The sequence below is a fragment of the Carassius carassius genome, chromosome 15 (assembly GCF_963082965.1).
Source record: "Carassius carassius chromosome 15, fCarCar2.1, whole genome shotgun sequence".
Lineage (NCBI taxonomy): Eukaryota > Metazoa > Chordata > Actinopteri > Cypriniformes > Cyprinidae > Carassius > Carassius carassius.
Genome location: NC_081769.1, coordinates 19996533 through 20019000, shown reverse-complemented (window position 1 = coordinate 20019000; position 22468 = coordinate 19996533). Strand labels below are relative to the sequence as shown.

Genomic DNA, 22468 nt, shown 5'->3' with positions numbered 1-22468 from the left:
ATGAGTAATTTTTGAGGATTTTTTATTCAGGTCCTTTTTTTTAATTATCATTTTAATAGAAAGCTTTGTGGATATGAGAAGACTGCGAATGTAAGTGCTTTAGTGAGCCGTGCTTAAACATCTTGAGCAAAGCATATGTAAGTATGTTGTTTATTCTAGGCATACTGAGGTGATAGTCATCTTGGGACCGAGTAGAGATTCAGATTTACATAATGATGATGATAAAAGGATTGGTCTAGAACCCATATTTCGCCTACCTGAGGAAAATGACCATGAGTGGCAGTAATCACACTGTGCGATCTGTGCCACTGGATCTTACCAACAAAACCCGAGAGCGTGGGATCTGCGCGCAGACGGGAGACCCAGGTCGTCCTAGACCTGCTCCTGAAATACAGGTGCAAGCTGCGCACAAGTGCAGCAATGGACACGGAATTCCTCCATCTGAACCACAGGACTGTTGTGATGGATCAGTTTCGCAGACTACTCAAACAGACGCTGTGGGTGACAGGGGAAATAGGACGCGTGAGGGTCCCAAACAAACCCTACCCATAACCCCTAACGCGAAGTGCAACAATCAGACGAACGCTGCAGGAAAACCGTCAGATCCCTCATTTTCCAAACTTCCGCCAAGGAAACGTCCTTTCCCACTGGATGTGGATCATCACCACAGTGTTCCAAGAAAAGATTCACCTAGCGTGGCTCCAAAAGTGGTGAAGAAAACTGAGGCTCAAATAGACACAGAGCCACAGCGGATATTTAGTACACTTGGAGATAAACCAAGCGTCAATGACTCCCAGTTCGCGCCACACTCAACACCATATCGTAAGTTTACAATTTTTTTATTTTTTTAATGATCGCTCACTTTAGATTTTAAATGCAAACTTGGATGTCTTTTGCGCAATTTAGTTTGTTATGTCATTGTGAAAGTACGTGTGTCTGTTTGCGTGGAGCGCGTGCGTCTACCATATGATTGCGCAGTCATGGTCAGTCCAGTCAGAGCAACAGTCAACCCGAAACCATTAAGCTGATTAGCAGGATGTCTAGTTCAGCAGCGTGCAAAACGTGTCAGTAGGTTAACAAGTAGGTGAAACCGGGGAGTGTTTTAATACATAAGGTTCCCCGGGGTTTTTTTATAAATATATTTTATTGTATTGTTGTTTTTTTTCACTATACAACCAGAACCTCATATTTGCAATCTATCAATCTCAAAATTCAAGTAACCTACAATGTCACACCGTTTGAAAAAACAGACACTGTAAACTGCATGAATTTATGTCAAAGTACCTTTCCCACACCATGGGAGTCATGATATTTCTAAGAATAAAAGTTTCTTTGGATGTTCTATATCAAATTAAACAAGTTTGCGGATTCAGATTCTGTCATTTAAACACAACCTCACAGCTCAGATGAAAAGTTGGTTGGGGTTGGTCACTGGCTTGCCATATGATAACCTCTATTAATTTCTGATTGATTCAATTGACAGCCTCGGTGTTACACCACTCCCCATTCTCCATTATACAGGTAATCTAATATACATCATCTCCAAAAGTGTGCTGTAAACTGTCACACATTGACATTAGTAGATTCCCCACTGCTACCTGCACTGAATTCCTGCTTTTTATGATAATGTGCTATGCAGAACTTTAGTTTGAACTTTTCTTATCTTTTCATAAAGATAATCTAAACCTAATGTATGCAGACTGCAACTATCCAAAGTTGAGCCCAAGCCTATTAGCAAGCATATCCTGTCATAGCTAATATGTCTTCCAGTTGGTACAGTAAGATGTAAGGAATTGGCAATGCAAGAAACTACTTTCTATATAGGACAAAGGTCCATTTTTTGAAGTGAGGCCAATTAAATATTTTGAGTACACAGCTGTTGGTTTGATTTAGTTTGTGAATACTAATATTTCTTCTCTTTTGGGTTCATAGCAGGCAGTCCATATTTCCAGTGGCCTCGGCAGCCTCCTCAACTGGAGAACACAGATCGGCTGCTGGCAGATATTGCTGAGGCAACACGTCAAGATGAAGACGGTGACACGTGAGTCTTTTACCATTTTATGAAGTCTCAAAGTCATTTCATGGCATGCTGTAGTTCAAGAATTGATTATGGGGAAATATCCCACAGAACTGTGTATCATGCATTTCAACAGGTGAAGAAGTAGATATATTTATATATATACACACCATATATTTAAATGATCCGATTCATTGTTAAACTGCACTTTGGTTTATTATTAGTTACTGTATAGATATATTAGGAGTATTAATAAGGTGGAGGACATGTACTTTTCTGTTTACTTTTTGGAAATTCCAGATTATCCCTGATATGTCACTCTGACTCTTGCTTAGTCATCCAGAACAAAACAAAACAAAACAAAAATATTCTGAAGTCATAGGTACAGTGTGCTTAAAAATATGTAGACTTGCCTTCTGTTTATTGTATTCCCGGCTGAGTCACAAGAATCAAATACAGAGTCACTGTGGCCCCTGTTACCCAGTATATTTCAACTTCCTCTTCAAAAATACAACCAAAATCATTATATCTGAAGATCCACACCCAAGAAAGAGATTCTCTGTGCTTTGTGAGAGCGAGAAAGGGAGATTGATTCTGGAGGAGGGTATGTCTTGTGGGTATGAGTAAGAATAACTGAGAAAAACTGGTTTTCGCTATTTCATGTCCTGCTGTTTCAGGGGTAGGTTTTGTGAGTATAGCTGGTTATGGGGACGCCAGAGATGAATATTCTGGCTCCCTTAGGCTTTGGTGCTGACATAAATACATGTACCGTGTTACTGTAATATCTGAACCTATACTCAGTGTGAAAATATAATTTCTCATGTGAGTGAAACTTATCCAAAAATGACACCTGGTGTCACGCAATATTGATATCAAGGTTTAGTCAGCAGCAGTTAAAAAGATCGCTGTACGCGTATAATGCTTAGTAAGCAAATGAAGCCAATTACAATTTTGAGAAATAAAATATGTGGAGCACTTTTTTTCAATTCATATTCTTACTAACCAGATATTTATTTGACTCATCCTGCATAGATTCATAAAGGGATAGTCCACCCAAAAATAAAAGCTGTGTGATCATTTACTCACCCTCATGTAAATACAAACCTGCAAAAATTCTCTAGAAAAAAGGTCTGTTGTATGTTGGCAATAATGTAGTGATGAAGCACAGCTTACATGGAAGTCACTTTCAAACAAAGCAGGTTTTTGTTGGTCAGTCCGGCAAATCCGAACTTGAACACATTGTGAAATCTGCATGGGGAAATCTTTCAGCCCCAAATGAAATTCCAGATGGCATTGAAATGACTGAATTCACCCATAAAAATTTGCTTAACAAATAGGAAATGTGTGACTTTTGTTTATCTTCATATCACAATTTCATTGAGAGTCTATGTAATCAACTTTTTAAATCTCCAAAAACTACATAAAGAAAGGGTTAAATTAATTCATAAGAATCAAGCAGTTTAATGTAAGTCTCTGAAGAGGCACAGAATAGCTTTAAACGATGAACAAATTTAAAAAGGGCTTTTATTCACATATAAACAAAGATCAACGCACACACATAGAGCACATCAAATATGGCAAGCAGGCACTTTAATGTGCTTGCTTGAGGTTTGTTTTCAGTATCACGCATGTAGAGTATTTATTACTTTCACAGGATGGACGAATAAATGATGAGAGAAAATTACAAATTTTGTTATTTGTGTTGCAAAAAGTCTTAAGGGTTTAATTCATTCTCAGGCTTGAAAATGGGCATAAATGCACCAAAAAGTATCATAAAAGTGGCTCATATGATTCATTAGATAAGAAGCCATATGATGAGAAATGGACAACTGATAATCTTATTGATCTATTAATGAGAGTTCATTAAAGGAGCAGCAATTCCTGAATGAATCATTCTTTTTAGTCAGATCTCCTGATTGAGTCACTTCGCCTAGTTCATGGAATCAGTTGATTGAATGATTCAGTTAACAGATACAACTGTTTCTGTTCTCAAAGAGCAAATCACTGGCTTGCTCCACTGGAGGAAGTATATCAGTAAATAAGGACTTAAATTTGAAAAGATACAGCATTCCTGTAGTTCAAATGGTATAGCATGAAGCTAGCAACCGCAGGGTCATGGGTTTGAATCCCAGGGAATGCATGGAAATATGTAATACAACAAACGTCATGAGGACCACTTTTATGGTGCTTTTGCTTGTCATTGTAATTGCTTGGAAAAGAGCAACAAGTACAATTCTTCAGAATTTCTTCTGTTCCACAAAAGAAAGAAATTCTTGCGTACGTTTAAAATAGCATGCAAACAATGAGGTGTTATGGTGAAGTGCTTTCTTAATACGATGTTAAGTTCTGTTGGTATTTTGTTGGCTTTTTTTGGTTAGATTTTTTAACCACGTTCTTAACCAAGTTTCTTCCCTGAACTGATAAGCTGCTGATAGTTGTTAGCACAGTTGTTTTGGTTTCCAGTAAATCCCTATTTCCTGGTTCTGTCTATTGTTTACATGTACATCTGTCAATCATGCTAGTCCATCAACTGCATTTAAACAAACAGAAAAACAATATTCTCTATCTTTATTTCTCACACACTGCCCCCCACCCCAGTCTGTGCTCTCTTACGTCAATGGGTGTCTTGTGCTCTCACCTTGTTTTCTTCTCAGCACTTCATAGACCCTCATTTTCGGGAAAGCCTGATGCGAGTGTGAGTCTGTTGTGTGACTGCGGTTTTTTCAGGTGTCTCTCTCTCTCTCTCTCTCTCTCTCTCTCTCTCTTTCATCTCTTTTCACTGCTTTGTGTGTTTAAAATGAATGAGCTCAAAAACCCAAACATCCGCTCTTCACTTCCTCCTTTACCGCTTTTTCTCTGTTGCTTATCGGTCTCTCTCTCCCCCTTTCGCTCTGTACTGTAAGCTCCTATGCTTGTGCCATTTCTGCTCTTCATACCTACTTTTTCTTCCTTCCTTCTCTTTCATAGTTTGCATACTTATATGAAGCATCAAAAGGTTTCATGTCATGTTTTAAAAGTATCGTTCACCTGAAAATAAAAATTCCGTCATCATTTACTCACCTTCATATTGTTACAAACGCGTATGACTTTTCTTGACTCTGTAGAACACAAAGGAAGAAATTTAGAAAAATGTCTGTGCTTTTTAGTTTTGGACCCCAATGACCTTCATTATATTGACAAAAGCAGTTCTTTAAACTTCTTTAGTGTTTTGCACAAGAAAAGTTACACAGGCTTGGAACGATTCATATTAGTGTTGCTCAAACAGTAGTGCATGATGTTAGCAATGCCATACATGGCAAAGTCATGGATTTGTTTCTCTGGGAATGTATTCAATGCATTGTAAGTCACTTTGTATAAAAGTGTCTACCAAATTTGGTAATGGTAAAAAAAATTTAGGTTCTATGTGATGGCTGGTTCATGGCTATGAAGAGAAACATAGAGCATTGACACATGGTTACCTTCAAACACCTTGCTTGTCAGGATTTTATAGTCTCTTCTGTTCCTGTTAGAGTTACAGTGGTTGCATGTCAGGTGTTTGGCTCAGGTAGGATGTTTATGTCTCATCTCAGCCTCTGAGTTTGTTTGCTGCAGCAGAAGCAGGACTTTGTGCTGCAGGGGATGTTAGAGGTTTGTGTTTCTGGGCTGTACAGGATGCCACAGATGCGCCAGTGCCCCGCCATGAGCCCTTCTTCTCCTTCTGATGATGTTCAGGTTCCTACGTCAGTCTCAGCCCGAGCCTTATCTGGGGCTGCGGTCTAACTAACTCTCAGTCACTTCCAGGAACCCAGAGAGTTTCATATATCGAAAAGAAAGAGAGAGAGAGAGAAACTAAATTCTGACCTGCAATATGGTAAGTGACGGCAAAGCCAGTGATCATCACATACAGACAGACATGTGATTAGAATATATGATAAACAACCAGTTAGTTCACATACATTTTTTTTACATTTAATTAAAAAATTTCTTTTGGTGTGCTTATAGTGGGTCTGTTTATCCAAAGGTTGGCTTTTCTTTGTCAGCCACAAAGTGATATAAAATATAAACATTAAAGTCTGAACAAATTGATATATATACATACTTTGATGTTTAAATAGTTGTGATGCAAGGCCATTTCAATAATTGTTAATGTTTTTTTAGTGTACTTTTTATTACACTAAATTACACTCATTTAGTGTTCAGAATGAGAGTCCAAACAGATGATAAAAGCATCACAGTAATCCACAAGTAATCCACACGACTCCAGTCCATCTCATTGTGATGGCACCCATTCACTGCAGATGATCCAGGGACGGTAAATACCTAAAGGGTGAATACATTTAAATTTGTTTTGCTGGTTATCTTTTTTTCTCTCAAAATTGAAAGGGTAAAATGAAAATTCGTCCATGTTTTACTCACCCTCAAAGAATCCTAGGTGTATGTGACTTTCTTCTTTCAGACACATCTAGTCGGAGTTATATTAAAATTTGTCCTTGCTCTTCCAAGCCTTTCAATGGGGTTAAGCGGGTGTTTGTTGTCAACAGTTCAGAAGATGTGAAATAAAGTGCGTGCATCTGTAATAAAACATTCCTCACACGGCTCCGGGGGATAATAAGGGCCCTCTTTAGCGAATCCATGCATTTTTGTAAGATAAATATCCAGATTTCAAACATAATACCGGTAAATACTTTTTCTCACTTCTGCTGACTGTTGGGATGTGGAAGACCTGCAAGCAGATGTCATAGTTCATCAGGGCTGCGTGGTTAGTGACGAGTGCAGAGAGAGAACAAAACAATATGCAGGTCATGAATTAGAAGCACAAAACGAAGATTTGTAAAGAAAAATGACAGAGAATTTTGATATAAGCCAAGAAGAGACTGGTTTTCCTTTGTTAAATTAATGAAACTTTGTTTCCTTTGCTTCTACATTTACCACGAATTTGTCTTCCATCTTCCGCCTGCACGTCTTCCAGTTCCCAACAGTCAGCGGATGTGAGAAAAAAAGTGTTTATTACGTTTGAAATTATTTTACAAAAAATTGATCAAATCCTGGATCAACATTATTGTCCAAAAAATCTGAAAATTTTGAAAACCTAACACTACCCATAATTTATTCCTAAAATCAGAGGGAAATGATTCTAAAATGAGTGTAGAAAATCCTTACCCAGATTGTAAACCTAAAACAGATATTTCCTGAAAAGTTATATCTCAATTCTGATTGGTTGATTGGAATGTTGATCCAGAAACATGTTGTACTTGGTGAAATCACATTCATGGTTTTATTACAAATGCGCATACTTTATTTCACATCTTCTGAACTATTGACAACAAACATCCGTTTACCCCGTTGAAAGGCTTGGAAGAGCAAGGAATATAATTGGATTCGCCTGAAAGAGGAAAGTCACATACACCAAGGATGCTTCGAGGGTGACTAAAACATGGATGAATTTTCACTTTTGGGTTAACCAACCTTTTAAGTTCAAGAAAGTTCAAGGTTAAGCAATAATTGATAGATCATCTGCATCACTGCAAACTCCCTTTTAAAGTCAGCATGAAATCAAAACCATTCTTATATGGGTGTTTCTGGCAGTATAGCAGTGCTTATTAAAAAATATATATTTTTAATAATGCTATCCTCATAAGCTCTAATCAACCCCCCCCCCCACTTCCAAACAACCTGTCAGTAACTTAAATTGGTAGTAATTAAGCAAACATCAATGATCCAATCAACTTCTGATGGGTTAAATTAAATGATAAATGATATTCTCCTACTTTTTGTCTAATTTGAGAGCTGTTTTAATCAAATTCAAAGGGATAGTTAACCCCAAAATGAAAATTCTGTCAGTAATTACTTGCCCTCATGTTGTTCCAAAACCATAAGACCTTTGTTCATTTTCAGAACACAAATTAAGATATTTTTGATGAAATCCGAGAACTTTCTGACCCTCCATACACAGCAACGCAACTGAAACAGTTTATGGCCCAGAAAGGTATAGTAAGGACATTGTGAAAATAGTCCATGTGAAATAAGTGGTTCAACTGTCATGTTATGAATGTATGAGAATACTTTGTGTGCGAAGAAAACAAAAATAATGACTTTATTCAATGATCTCAACTGAAAAAAGGAACAATTGCAATTTCTAACTTTTATTAAACTGCTGACCCTAAAGTCCCCTGCACATATACAGCACATTTCTGAAACTGCAATTGGCAGAGATTTGTTATTTAGTTTGAAGCTCTGCTTTAAGTTTTTTTTGTTTTTTTTTACGCTTAAAGTATTGAAATACAAAAAAATATATAAAATCAAGAAATCATATATAAAATATATGTCCCTGCACATATTACAGCACTTACTGAAACTGCGATAGGCAGAAATTTGTTAATTGTGTGCAGCTCTGAGTTTTTTTTGTTTGTTTTTTTTTTCTCCCATAAAGAGAAAATGTTCTATGTCTTTAATGTGGCCTTTACACTAATGAAGGCCAATCTCACATGCTCTGTGTAAAAATTCAGTCCTCAAACCTGATAAAGATACAGCAACTTCTTTTCAGAAGGGCTGAACCCATGGCCCTGATGGCAGAACTGAAAAAAGCATGAGATTTCCTTAAGTACAGTGACGCTGAGCTCAGTTACAGGAAAGGAGACAAATAAAGAAAAAAATAAGCTACTAATAAACTCTTCTGCTTTCTTATCAAAACCAAGGAACAGAAAAATTGTGATTTGGCAGTTCACTGAGGCAGGTCATAGCCTTAGTCAGGCCAACATGCATTCATTTTGACTAAATGGCTCTTCTCTTCCTCTTTTGGTTTAATGCTTTATAAAGGAATGTGATTTTCTGGTGACCATTGTTCCAGACAGGAAGTTGTATTTCAGGAAGTCAGGTGGCATGGTGTGTTTTTTTCACGTCAAGTTCTTATATTTTATCACCTGTTCCTATACATGTTTTAGATTTGTGGTTATGTACATATAGCATGTAATTTCATTATCTCTGTTTTATTAGCAAAATCTTGCCACAATGGAATAACTCACATGATGCAATCTGAATGTCCCTTTTTAGGACATTATTTACATTTATATCACTAGGAATATGAATCAGCACCATAATTCAAATCATTTGCTCTCCCACTGTCTGTGTTCCGGCTCGTTTCATCCCACAATGACACAATATGAGTCAAAAGACAATATAAACAATGAGTCCCTGTTCTTCTCTGTTCCCGTTTTCTCTATCGGCCTTTCATTTTTCCTGCTGTTGCAGTATGACTTCCCATCAGGCCTGTTAACATTCTTGCCACATTCCCAAGAACTGTTTTGTGGTGTGTAATGCAAGATATGTACATTCTACATTAATATCTGCATTGATAGCAGTCCTTGCTTGATTGTTAGTCCTGCTAAAAAGGGTTTTAAAATTATATTACTTTCTTTAATGTTGATTTCTGCATGTTCACAAATGACCTTGACCTTGTTTCAATATTGTTTTGAATGTTAAACTGATCAATGGCTAAGCAAATAGAACATGTTGGATCCTTATAATATGTTGCAAATACATTGTGCTTGTGTTTCAAGTCAGTGCAAGGTTATTCTTTATAATTTTCCCAGAGTTTCATGGGAAGTTCTGGTAGAGGATTCTGAAAAGCATAGAAAGCCCCTAATGCAACTGTGAATATAATGATAATTAGTATTCAAAACAGAAAGAACGGTGCCGTTGTCCCTGAGGGCAGGAAGTGACTTCAAACCAAAGTAGCTGTTACTGGAAGCAGATTTAGAAAAAAAAACACCATCATTTAAAACATTTCATGAAGAGTCCCGCTCTCTTTCTCACACAATGTTTTCTTCCTGTTCCCAAACTTTGACTTCTACGCTCTCACCTCAGAGAGGCTTTCTGTGAAACGATAGGGAGATAAGCATTTCCCTGTACTCACCGGTCGTGGTTGCATTTAGAGCCACTGTGTAAAAGATGAGTCACACACATGATTGTCAGGTGAAGGGTTATTCGTTCGACCCTTTGAACTTTGCAAACCATTAAAAAGCAAATCAACCCTGTATTATTTAATCCCTGTAATGTTGCTAGTTTTGTTTGTGTGGTTTAATGTTAATGCATTTACACCAGTGTGCACGCTGTTGTTTTTAGGTGAATAATGCATTGGTTTATTTGTCTGTTTGCATTTGCAGGCCTCTTCACATTGCTGTGGTCAAAGAGAACTGCCAATTGGTCAACTGGCTTATTGAACTATATCGACGGGCACACAAAGACCTGGACATTTTCAATAACCTAAGACAGGTATACAAACACACGCACACACACACACAAACTAGCAAACCCTGTTAGATGTCATTAAATAGCAATAAACAATACTTTAGCAGCATTTATTCATCTAGATCAGGTGATCTCCAACAGGTAGCTGGGACCCACTAGGGGGCCTCAGCAAACATGCAAAGGGGCCGCAGTATCATTTAAATAAGTCAAATGAATATATTATTAGTAGTATTATTACAATTAATACTAATAAGTTAAATAATTGAAATGCTTAATAATATATATTTATCCAAAATGGTGTATTTGCTTATACATTAATCACATATACATATATAAATACATATATTATACATGTATAAAATGCTGAACAAAATTATAAATGCAACACTTTTGTTTTTGCCCCTATTTTTCATGAGCTGAACTCAAAGATCTAAGACTTTTTCTATGTGCACAAAAGGCCTATTTCTCTCAAATATTGTTCACAAATCTGTCTAAATCTGTGTTAGTGAGCACTTCTCCTTTGCCGAGATAATCCATCCACCTCACAAGTGTGCATATCAAGATGTTGATTAGACAGCATGATTATTGCACGGGTGTGCCTTAGGCTGGCCACAATAAAAGGCCACTCTAAAATGTGCACTTTTACTGTATTGGGGGGGGGTCCTGGGGGGTCTGAAAACCAGTCAGTATCTGGTGTGACCACCATTTGCCTCACGCAGTGCAACACATCTCCTTCGCATAGAATTGATCAGGTTGTTGATCGTGGCCTGTAGAAAGTTGGTCCACTCCTCTTCAATGGCTGTGCGAAGTTGCTAGATATTGTCAGGAACTGGAACATGCTGTCGTATACGCCGATCCAGAGCATCCCAAACATGTTCAATGGGTGACATGTCCAATGAGTATGCTGGCCATGAAAGAACTGGAATGTTTCCAGCTTCCAGGAATTGTGTACAGATCCTTGCAACATGGGGCCGTGCATTATCATGCTGCAACATGAGGTGATGGTCGTGGATGAATGGCACAACGTTGATCCACAATGTTGACATCAGCAAACCATTCACCCACACGATGCAATACATGCTGTCTGCCATCTTCCCTGTACAGTGAAAACCGGGATTCATCCCTGAAGGGAACACCTCTCCAAAGTGCCAACACCATCGAATGTGAGTATTTGGTCACTCAAGTCGGTTACAACGACGAACTGCAGACAGGTCGAGACCCCGATGAGGACGACGAGCATGCATATGGGCTTCCCTAAAACTGTTTCTGACAGTTTGTGCAGAATTTCTTTGGTTATGCAAACCGATTGTCCGGTTGGCTGATCTTGGAGGTGAAGATGCTGGATGTGGAGGTCCTGGGTGCTGTGGTTACACATGGTCTGCGGTTGTGAGGCCGGTTGGATGTACTGCAAAATTATCTGAAACGCCTCTGGAGATGACTTATGGTAGAGAAATGAGCATTCAATTCATGGGCAACAGCTCTGGTGGACATTTCTGCAGTCAGCATGCCAGTTGCACGCTCCCTCAAAACATGTGACATCTGTGGCATTGTGCTGTGTGATAAATCTGCACATTTTAGAGTGACCTTTTATTGTAGCCAGCCTAAGGCACACCTGTGCAATAATCATGCTGTCTAATCAGCATCTTGCTATGCCACACCTGGGAGGTGGATGGATTATCTTGCCAAAGGAGAAGTGCTCACTAACACAGAATATTTGAGAGAAATAGGCCTTTTTAGCACATAGAAAAATTCTTAGATCTTTGAGTTCAGCTCATAAAAAATAGGGGGTACGTTTTATAATTTATATACTGTATGATCTAAATTAAATGCATACTAATTTCTACATAGACTAATAAATGTTTAAAATTTTTGATGTTTTTTAAAAAAGTTTTAGAAATTAAGATCAGTTGATGTATAGTGAACAAACATGAATTGACAACAATAGTACCGGTATATAAAACAAATAGTAAAATAATATACCAAAAAAAAGAATTATTTTAAAAATATTAAATTAACTAAATATTAAAATTAATTGTTGTTGTTAGTTCATTAACTAAAGCTAAGGAATCAAACCGTTTTGTTAAGTGTTATCTCTTTAAGTTCGACATCAAATAGCTTTGAAATTTGTGCTGATCTGCATTGGTCTTTAGAATTAATGTTGGTGATTGTTGGTTTAGGGGATTTAAAGCATCAAGAACACCAGGCTATTTAAGCCTGAATTCTTGTCCCTGTGGGGCATATGTTGGTTAACTGTAATTTCCACAAATGTGTTCTTAAATTTCACATCATACATTTAGCTAAGGTTTGAGCAGAAGAGGAAATTACTCCAAGGGCACTGTTGTTCTCAGGCTATGCCATTGAACTGCTCGTGGTTATTTGAGCAAGTACTGGCCTGCCCACTTGTGTGCTCACCACATGACCACCACAACAAATGCAACCTGTGTCCTCCGCCTCATCTTTCTCTCATGTGTCAGCAACAAAAAGTGAGCGTGCAGACCTATTGGACTGTTCCCAGGCTTTTACATCCTGTTCTTCTCCTTTTCTGGTTGTGTTAAGCCGTACTTCCACCGACCGCATTATCAATTACTGCCATTGCATGTCTAGTCAGACCTCAAAAATCACCTCAAATTCATGTTTAGGTTTCACTTGACGTACAGACGCACTCTTTCACACACACAAACACGAACGCTTGTACATTCACAGGCAGCCAGCAGTTACCGAAAGCTGCGCGCATGTCTTAGCCACGGTCTGAAACTTGTTTCTGTCAGATTGTTGAGGTTAACTTTTGTGTTATATCCTGTGTTCAATTCTTATTTCCCCAGAAATGTAAACTGTGCATTAGCATGTCTTTGAAGCTTAGTTTTGAGTAACTTTTGTTGCGGCATTGCTTGAAAATTACTGTTTTGGTGTTTCCAAAGCCAACATTACATACAGTAAATACAGTGAATGATGCAATATTATAACGGCATGTAGACGCACAGCTGACTGGTACGGTACCAAGGAAAGTGTTACTACAGCTATCATTATTACTACTGCTAGAAATTGTATACGCTAGAATGGCTTGTATCACAATGTCTCCATTTTCCACTCCTTTCTTTTGTAAAACATGATTGTCCTCCCACGTCTGTCATGACCAACACTGGCAGTGACATTTGAAATGCACATGAGAAAAAGCATGCAGTGTTTGTGTGTGTGCTCATGGCAAAAGTGTTTTTATGATAGGTGTCGCCTATTATCAGTCAAGTAAGACCACAGCTGATGAGTTGTTTGCATGGCTATAAGTAAACTCAGTTTACAGAAGTGTATGTTTTTATACTAGTATGAGTGTATGTGCAAACACAGTTCAAGTGGCTGCTGCATGCGTCTCAACTTAAGTATCCTCATTCCGAGAAGTCACATGACCCCCCCTCACACCCTGGGTTGTTTCTCAACATACCTTGTGTTGAGGTTTGCAGGGTATTAAAAGGGACTTTCCCTTGTGTGCTCTCTCTCTCTCTCTCTCTCTCTCTCACTCACTCTTCTGCAGCCTTGTAACATGCTTATCTTTTTTATCCTGAATTATAAAAAATGCTTTTACTACAGGTTAGAGGCCCATAGATCTTCACAGAAAGACTATACTATGGCTATATTATATTATATTAGCTATGTTTTTAATTCATTTTAAGTGAACATGAAATTGTGCCTATTTACTTCCTTAATGTACTGTATGTTCCTGGTTTTATTGTGATTTGCTGGTGCAGAAAAAAGAAAAAAAGCAATTTGTAATTTTTAATTAATAAGAATACATAAAAATGCTCTTATCAGCTTGCTTATGTCACTTAATGTTAATGTTAATCAATAGCCAAATAGCTATCTTGTTATAGAAAAACAACTAAAACCAGCATTGCTGGTCTCCCAGCCTGATCAGAATGGTTCATTGGCCAGTTTTAGGGGGGTTTTGTGCACTTGTCAGATGGTCAAGCTAGATGGTCAAGTTAAAGACCAGCTTGGCAAGTCTAGGGGAACAAGACCAGAAAGCCATTTTCGGCTGACTTAAGATGAATCTTTCAGTTATTTAGCATTATTTTATTAAACTCGTATTTTAGATCAGGCTATTAGTTAATGTAAACCAATAACTAAATTGTCAAGCAACTAAAACCAGCCTAAACTGATTGTCTGGTCTTGGCTTGGCTCTCAGTCTAATCCATTGGCTAGTTTTGGAGGGGTTTTGGTTATTTAGATGGTCAAACTGGTGAACCAGATGGCTGATAGAGCTAAAACTAGCTTCTTCAGGCCAGGCTTAGACCAGCAAACCATTGTATGCTGGTTTAAACTGGATTCAGCAAAACTTATTTAGATCTGGTTTCATTCTGGCAAGACCCACTGATCTAAGCAATTTTTCATAGTACAAATTACACTTTATTTTGCATTAAATGTCCTCTTTTAATCTTCTTCACAAACATTGTGTGACATAGGATTCATTTATAAAATCAACTACTCAATCGTGTTTTCGTTGCATGCATTGAGTGCACTTTATTTGTACTGTCTTTTCTCATCCGTGAGTTTTTGTATCAGCCCAGTCATCTGTGCCAAATCATGCAGGCTTTAGTTTCAGTTCACTACAGTGTGTTTTTGGCTCATGCATCTGTGTCATGAGTCTTCCCCTCAATCGCTTTCCTTATTCATCCAACATTCCCCTCTTTATTCATTCTTTTTTTTCTGTTTACACACAGGAATGTGAATCTAAGGACACACTGCAGGGGAGAGGAAAGGGATTTTCCCTCTCTGATCCATCCATCGCTCCCTTTGCTCAATCATTTCCGGCTCCTCCTTTCCCTTTTTGTGTTTCTCTACTCCCTCCTTTTCTCCCCTTATCCTCTTCCAAGCACATACAGTTTCTCTTTAAACTTTTATTGATTGCTTATTGGTCAGTTATTGCAGGTTCACTGGAATTGTAAAATGAGAAAGGCACTATTACGCTAGAATTTCTCTTCTCATTGTAATGTGATGTACTTTCTTATACAATTTCCTGTTTCAGGGCTTGCCTAAAGAGGATGTCGCCGTTCCTAAATTAGATTTGTAGGGATACAATTGATCGGAGGACAAAATAAAAACCCATCAAATTTTATGTGTTAACTTTCCTAACAGATACACACACCAGCAATTGTGTGATGCTTGGTGAGTCAGACAGGATTCAGGGAAATAGGAGTGATGTTTTCGTAGGAAGGGAGGGCCAAGGCATTGTGACACCATAGGAATTTCTGTCTTCATTCTCGCTGTACTTTTTTTTTTCTACTGTGCCATACTGGAATATCCTCCCTCTAGTGTCAAACCAACCCCCTCCATGTGTTTGCCTTGAGCCAACTTTACCTGCTAGCACATCTGAGCTGATCGTAATCTTCAGCGGGTATCATTAAAAACCACAGACCTCTCTTTATCCTTCAATCATCATCTGTCAACAAAACACATGCACGATAGATTACTTGATGTAGTGTGCAGTATTAGCTTCCTATATTAACAAAAACGCTAATATCCAATGTGATTTTAGTATTCGCCTGGATGCCAGATTGAAAATGTACCATTTGAGGTGCTGTGACTAATATAGTACTTTATTTTTCCTTCTTTTGCCTGAGGTAAATGAAAGAGCTTTGAAGAAACTAGTAGTGTGTGTTGTCATCTTGACTCACTTCTTGTCGGTTTGGCTTGGTGGTTTATCTCTTTCACTTTATTATTTAACTGCTCTCAACAACACTAGATCTTCCAATCTAAGATTTCACCTCAGATGAAGGAAACAAAAATTAACTCATCCATGACCGTTTTGACCAAGATGAACCAACTGTTCCCTCACAACGCACATATGCACACTTTGGCTTGTTACAGTTATGTCAGTTAGACATATCTAAATTAAGTGTTACATTTAAATAAATTATATAATAGTTTATATTTTTCGCTGAATTCATCACTCTGCTTTAACCAGTTTATTGTACATATAGCCATAACCACAACAGACATTGTAATGATAGTCGCAATAGTTTTATGAAAGAAATGTTAAAAGACAGTTATATCCAGTGATGCAAAGTAACTTTTTTGTAAAATTTGTCATTTATGTGATTAATGGACTTCATAATTAAATATGACAAAACAAGGAACATTAACAAGTCTGTTTTTAGCATATCATAGCCTTGTTTTTTTCATTATTATCAGATCTATGGAACTGACCTTTAACCTGTTAGACAGGTTCCAGGTTAGCAGCTACAGTTGCAGGAATCCACACCAGGATGTGACTCAACCTATTAGCTCAAATACACCTGAACAGCTTATCAGACATCTGAGTGGTAGATTTTTGAGATACACTGCTTTAATATTGACAGTTGTGAGTATGCGGTCTAAATATAATTGGGCCTTAAATATACTGTGGAATTGATTGACTGAATCTCTCTCTCACTCTCTCAGACACCATTGCACTTGGCTGTAATTACCCGTCAGCCTATTTTGGTGAAAGCGCTGCTGGATGCAGGGGCTGACCCTGGAGCTTTGGACCGTAATGGACAGACGGCACTGCACTTGTGCTGCGAGCACAGAGAGGTGGACTGTCTGTCTGTCATCCTCAGACACTACCCCCAAAACCCTTCGTCCCATCTAGAGATCAGGAACTATGAGGGTAAGAGCTGAACCTGGATCTACATTACTGTAATCGATTTTTATGTCAGTTTTTGTAGAATAATTGGTCTCAGAAAAATGTGATTTCTTTCATCAGTCAGCTTGCAGATGGATGTGCTGACACTTAACCTATCTTGACTATGGTTCTGTTTAGTACAGCAATATGAACAAATACATAGCCGTCAAATTATCGTTCCACTTGTCTGTCATTTTGCAACACTTCTGAACATGATACATGACTTATGGCAGATCTTTTTTTTTTTTTTCTCTGTGTGCTTTGTTCCACTGGGGGGCAGTACTCAGAAAAATCCTGGTCATGGATTTTCCTGCATGAATGTGTGATTATGTTTTTTAATATTTTTGTTCATCAGTAAAGAGGGAAGTATATCGCCATCTAGCTTTATTTGTGTATTCTTACACAACAATTCCCTCTGTAACATTATAGTTTTTAGGAAACCTCTTCTGTACGACGAGGAAAATGTTTATTAATAATGCTGAACTGAACTTTTTTTTTTTTTAGGTTAGTGTATTTCTAAACAGTCCTTACAGTTAGTATTGGCTTCATTCATGCATAAGAATTGTAACATGAGAGATTTCCTGTTTCTGTCACTATTCAAAAAGTCCCTAGAAAAACAGTGAGGAGGTGTATTAGTGTTTTTGTGTATTTAACTTACTGAAACATGCCCAAACTTGTTTCAGTGGATCATTCACAATACAGCATGAAGATTTCAAAGCGTTAGTTCACCAAAAAATGAGCCTGTGTTTTAGTTGCCACGTCAGCGATGCGTGATTAGTGACGAATGCAGCGAGAGAACAAAATAAAACACCGGTCATGAGTTAGAAGCACAAAACGAGGGTTTATAAAGAAAAATGACGACAGATTTGGATATAAGCCAAGAGGAGACTGGTTTTCCTTTGCTAAAGTACAGATTCTTTGCTTCCTTTGCTCCTGTAAACAAACTCAAGAGACTAGAATAACTCCGTCGCCGTGATTTAGCCAGGTAAAACATGTTCCTGGATTAACCTCTTTTGATGATCCTGGATCAACATTATTGTCCAAAAATATAGACTTAACCCAATCCCTACTCCTAAACCTAACCCTACCCATAATTTATTCCTAAAATCAGAGGGAAATAATAGCTGTTTAACAAGGCTGTAGAAGAACCTAACCCTGATTGTAAGCCTAAAACAGATAATTCCTGAAAATGTATATCTTGATTCTGATTGGTTGATTGGAATGTTGATCCAGAAACATGTTGTACTTGGTGAAATCACGCTCATAAGGATAACTCAGAGGCGTGCCTCGAGGGTGAGTAAGGCTAATTCTCATTTTTGGGTGAACTAACTCTTTAATGTCTTTAAGGTTTGACGCCCCTTCACCTGGCTGTGCAGAAAGGAGACAAAAAGTTGACAAAAATCTTACTGAAGAACGGATCTGAAATCAACGCTGGGGTTAGTGAGTTCATAATCATTTCCACTACCTGTTATGTTGTGATGTTATGTCTTACTCATGCATGAGTTATACCTTTCCTTTGAAGTGAGCTGTGTATTATGATCGCTAGGGTTTACCATACACACTATTTGTTTACTGTGTCTCTTTTTACTTTTTTATCACAGGATAATAAGAGTGGTCGAAGTCCACTGGTTCATGCTGTAGAAAACAACTTTACTGACATGGTTATCTTTCTGATCGAGGTGTGCATGTATATATATTTGTGTATGTTTTTTCTGTTTAGTTTTTTCACATTTCACACGTCAAAACCAATGAGTAATCACTTTTGCATTTTGCAATATATTCCTTCCATTTTTATCTTGTACTTCTCTGTTGATAAGGACAAGGATGAACAAATAAGCCTGAAATCTATGACTCAGTTTTTGTCTGTGAGTTATGGGCAGTTATTAATGTTCAAAGTGTCTTTTTCTGTGTGCTATGTCTTTCAGAGTGGGTGCGATGTGAATGCTCAGTCTTACAGTGGGAACACAGCGTTACACAGCGCCTGTGGCAGAGGTCATATAGAGATTGTCAGAGTCTTGCTGAAAAATGGAGCTGACAGTAGTCTGAAAAACAATCACAATGACACTGCCATCATGGTTGCAAAAAACAAAAAGGTAAGAACTGAAAGAAAGACATTAGTGTATTTGGAAACACACTTTATATTAATTAGTCTTGCCTAGTGCTGAATTTATTTACAAAATGAAATGTTTTTTTTCTGTTCATCAACATAATTTTGACAGAAATACAGAAGGCTGTTTTAGTCTTTCATTAGAATAGTCAATATATTCAGCAGAGTATGTGTAATATGCAGACACTGCCTTCAAGTGGTGATTCACAGAATTTTCATTGCTCAGTTTTATTGCATGTTAATTGCCAGTTGGACATGTCACTAAAGATTGATTAAAGTTGTATGAAGCCACATGCAGACCCTTTTTTGTAAGAAAAAAAATACAAAATCATTGCAACTTACATTCCACAGTTGTGTTTTAAAGGGATAGATCACCAAAAATGAAAATTCTGTCATTAACTGCTCACCTTCATGTCATTCCAAACCTGTAAGACATTAAGAAATTAAGATATTTTTTATAAAATCCAAGAGCTTTCTGACCCTGCATAGACAACAATGGAACTGCCACGTTCAAGGCCCAGAAAGGCAATAAGGACATCCTTAAAAACATTCAACCGTTAGTTTATGAAGCTATGAGAATGGTTTTTGTGCTCAAATAAAACAAATATAATGACTTTATTCAACATTCTTCTCTTCCGCATCCATTCATGAGAGTACCACAGAGCCGGCCTTCTGACGTAGAACCCGCATGCGCTGCGGCTTGTTTACAAGCAGAGGAATGCAAAGAGATTCATTGTGGTACTCTTGTGAAACAATAAACTGAATAATTCATAATGTTTTCTTTGAGCACAAAAGGTATTCTCGTAGCTTCATAAAATTACAGTTTTGTCACATGGACTAATTTAATGATGTCCTTGCTGCCTTTCTGGGCTTTGAACATGGTAGTTCCCTTGCTATCTATGCAGGGTCAGGAAGCTCGCATATTTCATCAAAAATATATTTATATTGTATAAACTTTAGCTTTACATTGTATATTAAATAATAGCTTTATTATTATAGAGTATCTGGGATAAATATAAGTTATAGCATCTTCAAATCATCAAAAATTCAAGCTCCTGTCAGTATGTTATGTTATGAAAGCCTTATTTTCTGTGTTAGTCCAATCCAGGCCTCAGCTCGTAAAAGCTCCATTAGCCTCATAATCCATCCATGTGTATCACCATAACTTTTGTAACTCATCTAAACAAGAATATAAAGTATGTGGTCTTGTTTTAAGGTATCTGATGTGCTGCGTGGGAGAGGCACTCGCAGCTGCACTGTGAAAACTAGCAGTAACGGTAGGCATCCCTATAAAATTACTAAAGTTAATTTATTTCTAAACACCTTGTTTAAAGTTTTAACTTGGTTTCTGCTCTCCTGTTTAGGCTCTCTGTCCCCTTGCAGCTCCAACAATTCTCCCCGAATGACTCCCACTTTTCAGGGCAGTGCATCACTTTCTCCTGTGACTCCAGTTTTACCACGAAGTCAGTCAGCGGACAGCATTTCAGAACGTCAGTCACCGATGATCAGCAGTGAAAAAACACTGCAAACATTGCCACTGACACACCATAATGTAGCAGTGGACAACAGAGCAGGCTATGGAATGGCACTCCATCATTTCCCATCATTTCTGTTACCGTCTGGGTATGACCCACTGGGTAAGCCCACTCTCTCTCATATCCAGAGTAGGATGCTAATCGCAGATTACCCTTTTTACTATCCCACTGGTATTCAAACACATCCATGTTACTCGGAAGCACAGATCATCTTATTCCCCAGTTTCCCCGTGCCTATCACATATGGCTCACCTCCACAGGGTGCCGTTAGCCAATCACGTCCGTCCAGTCGCAGCAGTGACCAATCAGACATGTCTGCTGTGAGTGTAAACAATGATGAAAGATTTGTGAGTTGATATTAGATAGATGTTTAAGCAGCTGGTCATCTTAAAGGTACAGATCATCCAAAAAATGGAACATTCTGTTATTTATTTATTCTCCCTCATGTTGTTCCAAACTTGTATGAGTTTTGAATATTTGTGGTTTACAAAAGAAGATAAGTTGATGAATTTTGGTAACCAAACAGTCGTTGGTAGACATTGATCTTCACGGCATGGGAAAAATACTATGAAATTATATGGCTAACAGCAATTGTTTGGTAAGCAAAGTTCTTCAAACTCTCCAGAATTCTTTCGTGTTCAGCAGAAGAAAAGACATTCATACAGGTTGAGTGGGTGAATTATCCCTTTAAAGGGATAATTAAAATTAATTTAACATTTATTCAGCCTCATGTTGTTTCCAAACCTGTATCAGTTTCTTTCTTCTGAGCAACATATTTTAAGACTGATGGTAACCAGACAGTTTTGGTGATCAATGTAAGATGGAATTTCATGCAGATTAATAAATTATGATTTTGAAGTGGTGTTGTTTGAATACTATTTGTGTTTGGACAACAAACTGACAGATTTTCAGATGTTTGAATCTGACGTTATGTAGTTTCCAAATCAGTATATTTGTGTTACCAAGTGTTTTGCTCTATATTTTGAATGATTGGTGATTTTGTCATGTATTATTAAGGGTTGTGTTATTTATACTTCAATAGCAAGACAGCAAAATTATCTTTTTTTTTCCTTTATTCATTTGTGATTTTCTTTTGTTTACCATTGAAATTGCATGTTTTAGGTGCGTTTATTGACATCATTTTGGTTTTCCCATGTTCCGATTTTCCAGATTTTATTTATTCAAATTCATATGACACACACAAAATATTCAATTGCATTCATGTTTACAAAAAAAAAAAAAAATTAATTGTTAAAAATTTGTTTCTCACATTTTGAGGCTCTCAAAGGGGGGTTATTAGGATACACATATGACAGCTGATTTCAACCAAGTACAATGCCTATAAGAGGTCATGATAGGTTTATCTAATGAATGCACTGACATCGTCAGCTATTGTCAAGAATACCATGTACACAAAATCCCAAAATTGTGACTGTGTGCCATTTTTATTTGAGTACAAGTCTTTGAATGGCAGTTTAAAATCACTGTCTGATGAAGGTTTTTTTTTTGACAAATTTTGAGTTATGATTGACTGTTTAGTGGCTTAAAATTGATTATTTTGTAGAAGGCAGATGTGGAAAAAATTTAAACTGTAGGATTAAAACCTTTGCCAAAATCCAGGGAAACTGTGATTAAACGTATAACCACATAGGATTTTATGTGCATTTTCCAAAATGGTACTCAAAGGTGATTTTGCTGACAGTTATGTGAATGTATGTACTTTGCTTTACATATGAATGTGTAAATAAGTGCATAGTAGTAGTCTAATTTACTATGAATAAAACAATCATATTTTTATACATACAGTATGTGCGCATTTCATGACTAACATTTGTATAATACAAGTTAAGACACATTAAAAATGTCTTTGAAACTTTTCCATGCCTTCATCATTTTTCACTACTTTTCAAATGCTTTTTTATGTATAG

At 37.4% G+C, this 22468-nt stretch overlaps 1 protein-coding gene across 2 annotated transcripts; it reads left to right on the top strand.

The window, feature by feature from the left end:
* The first annotated feature begins 40 nt into the window (after positions 1 to 40).
* Positions 41 to 22417, top strand: bcl3 (BCL3 transcription coactivator). Of its 2 annotated transcripts, none has more exons than XM_059567885.1 (9): positions 41 to 822; positions 1936 to 2041; positions 10159 to 10267; positions 16676 to 16883; positions 18246 to 18334; positions 18500 to 18577; positions 18824 to 18991; positions 20222 to 20282; positions 20370 to 22417. In XM_059567885.1, the coding sequence occupies exons 1-9, from the start codon at positions 267 to 269 to the stop codon at positions 20894 to 20896; spliced, it is 1902 nt and encodes a 633-aa protein (XP_059423868.1). In that variant the 5' UTR covers positions 41 to 266; the 3' UTR covers positions 20897 to 22417. The 2 variants fall into 2 exon arrangements, with proteins under 2 accessions (XP_059423868.1, XP_059423867.1); XM_059567884.1 differs by having other exon boundaries at positions 1933 to 2041.
* The last annotated feature ends 51 nt before the right edge of the window (positions 22418 to 22468 follow it).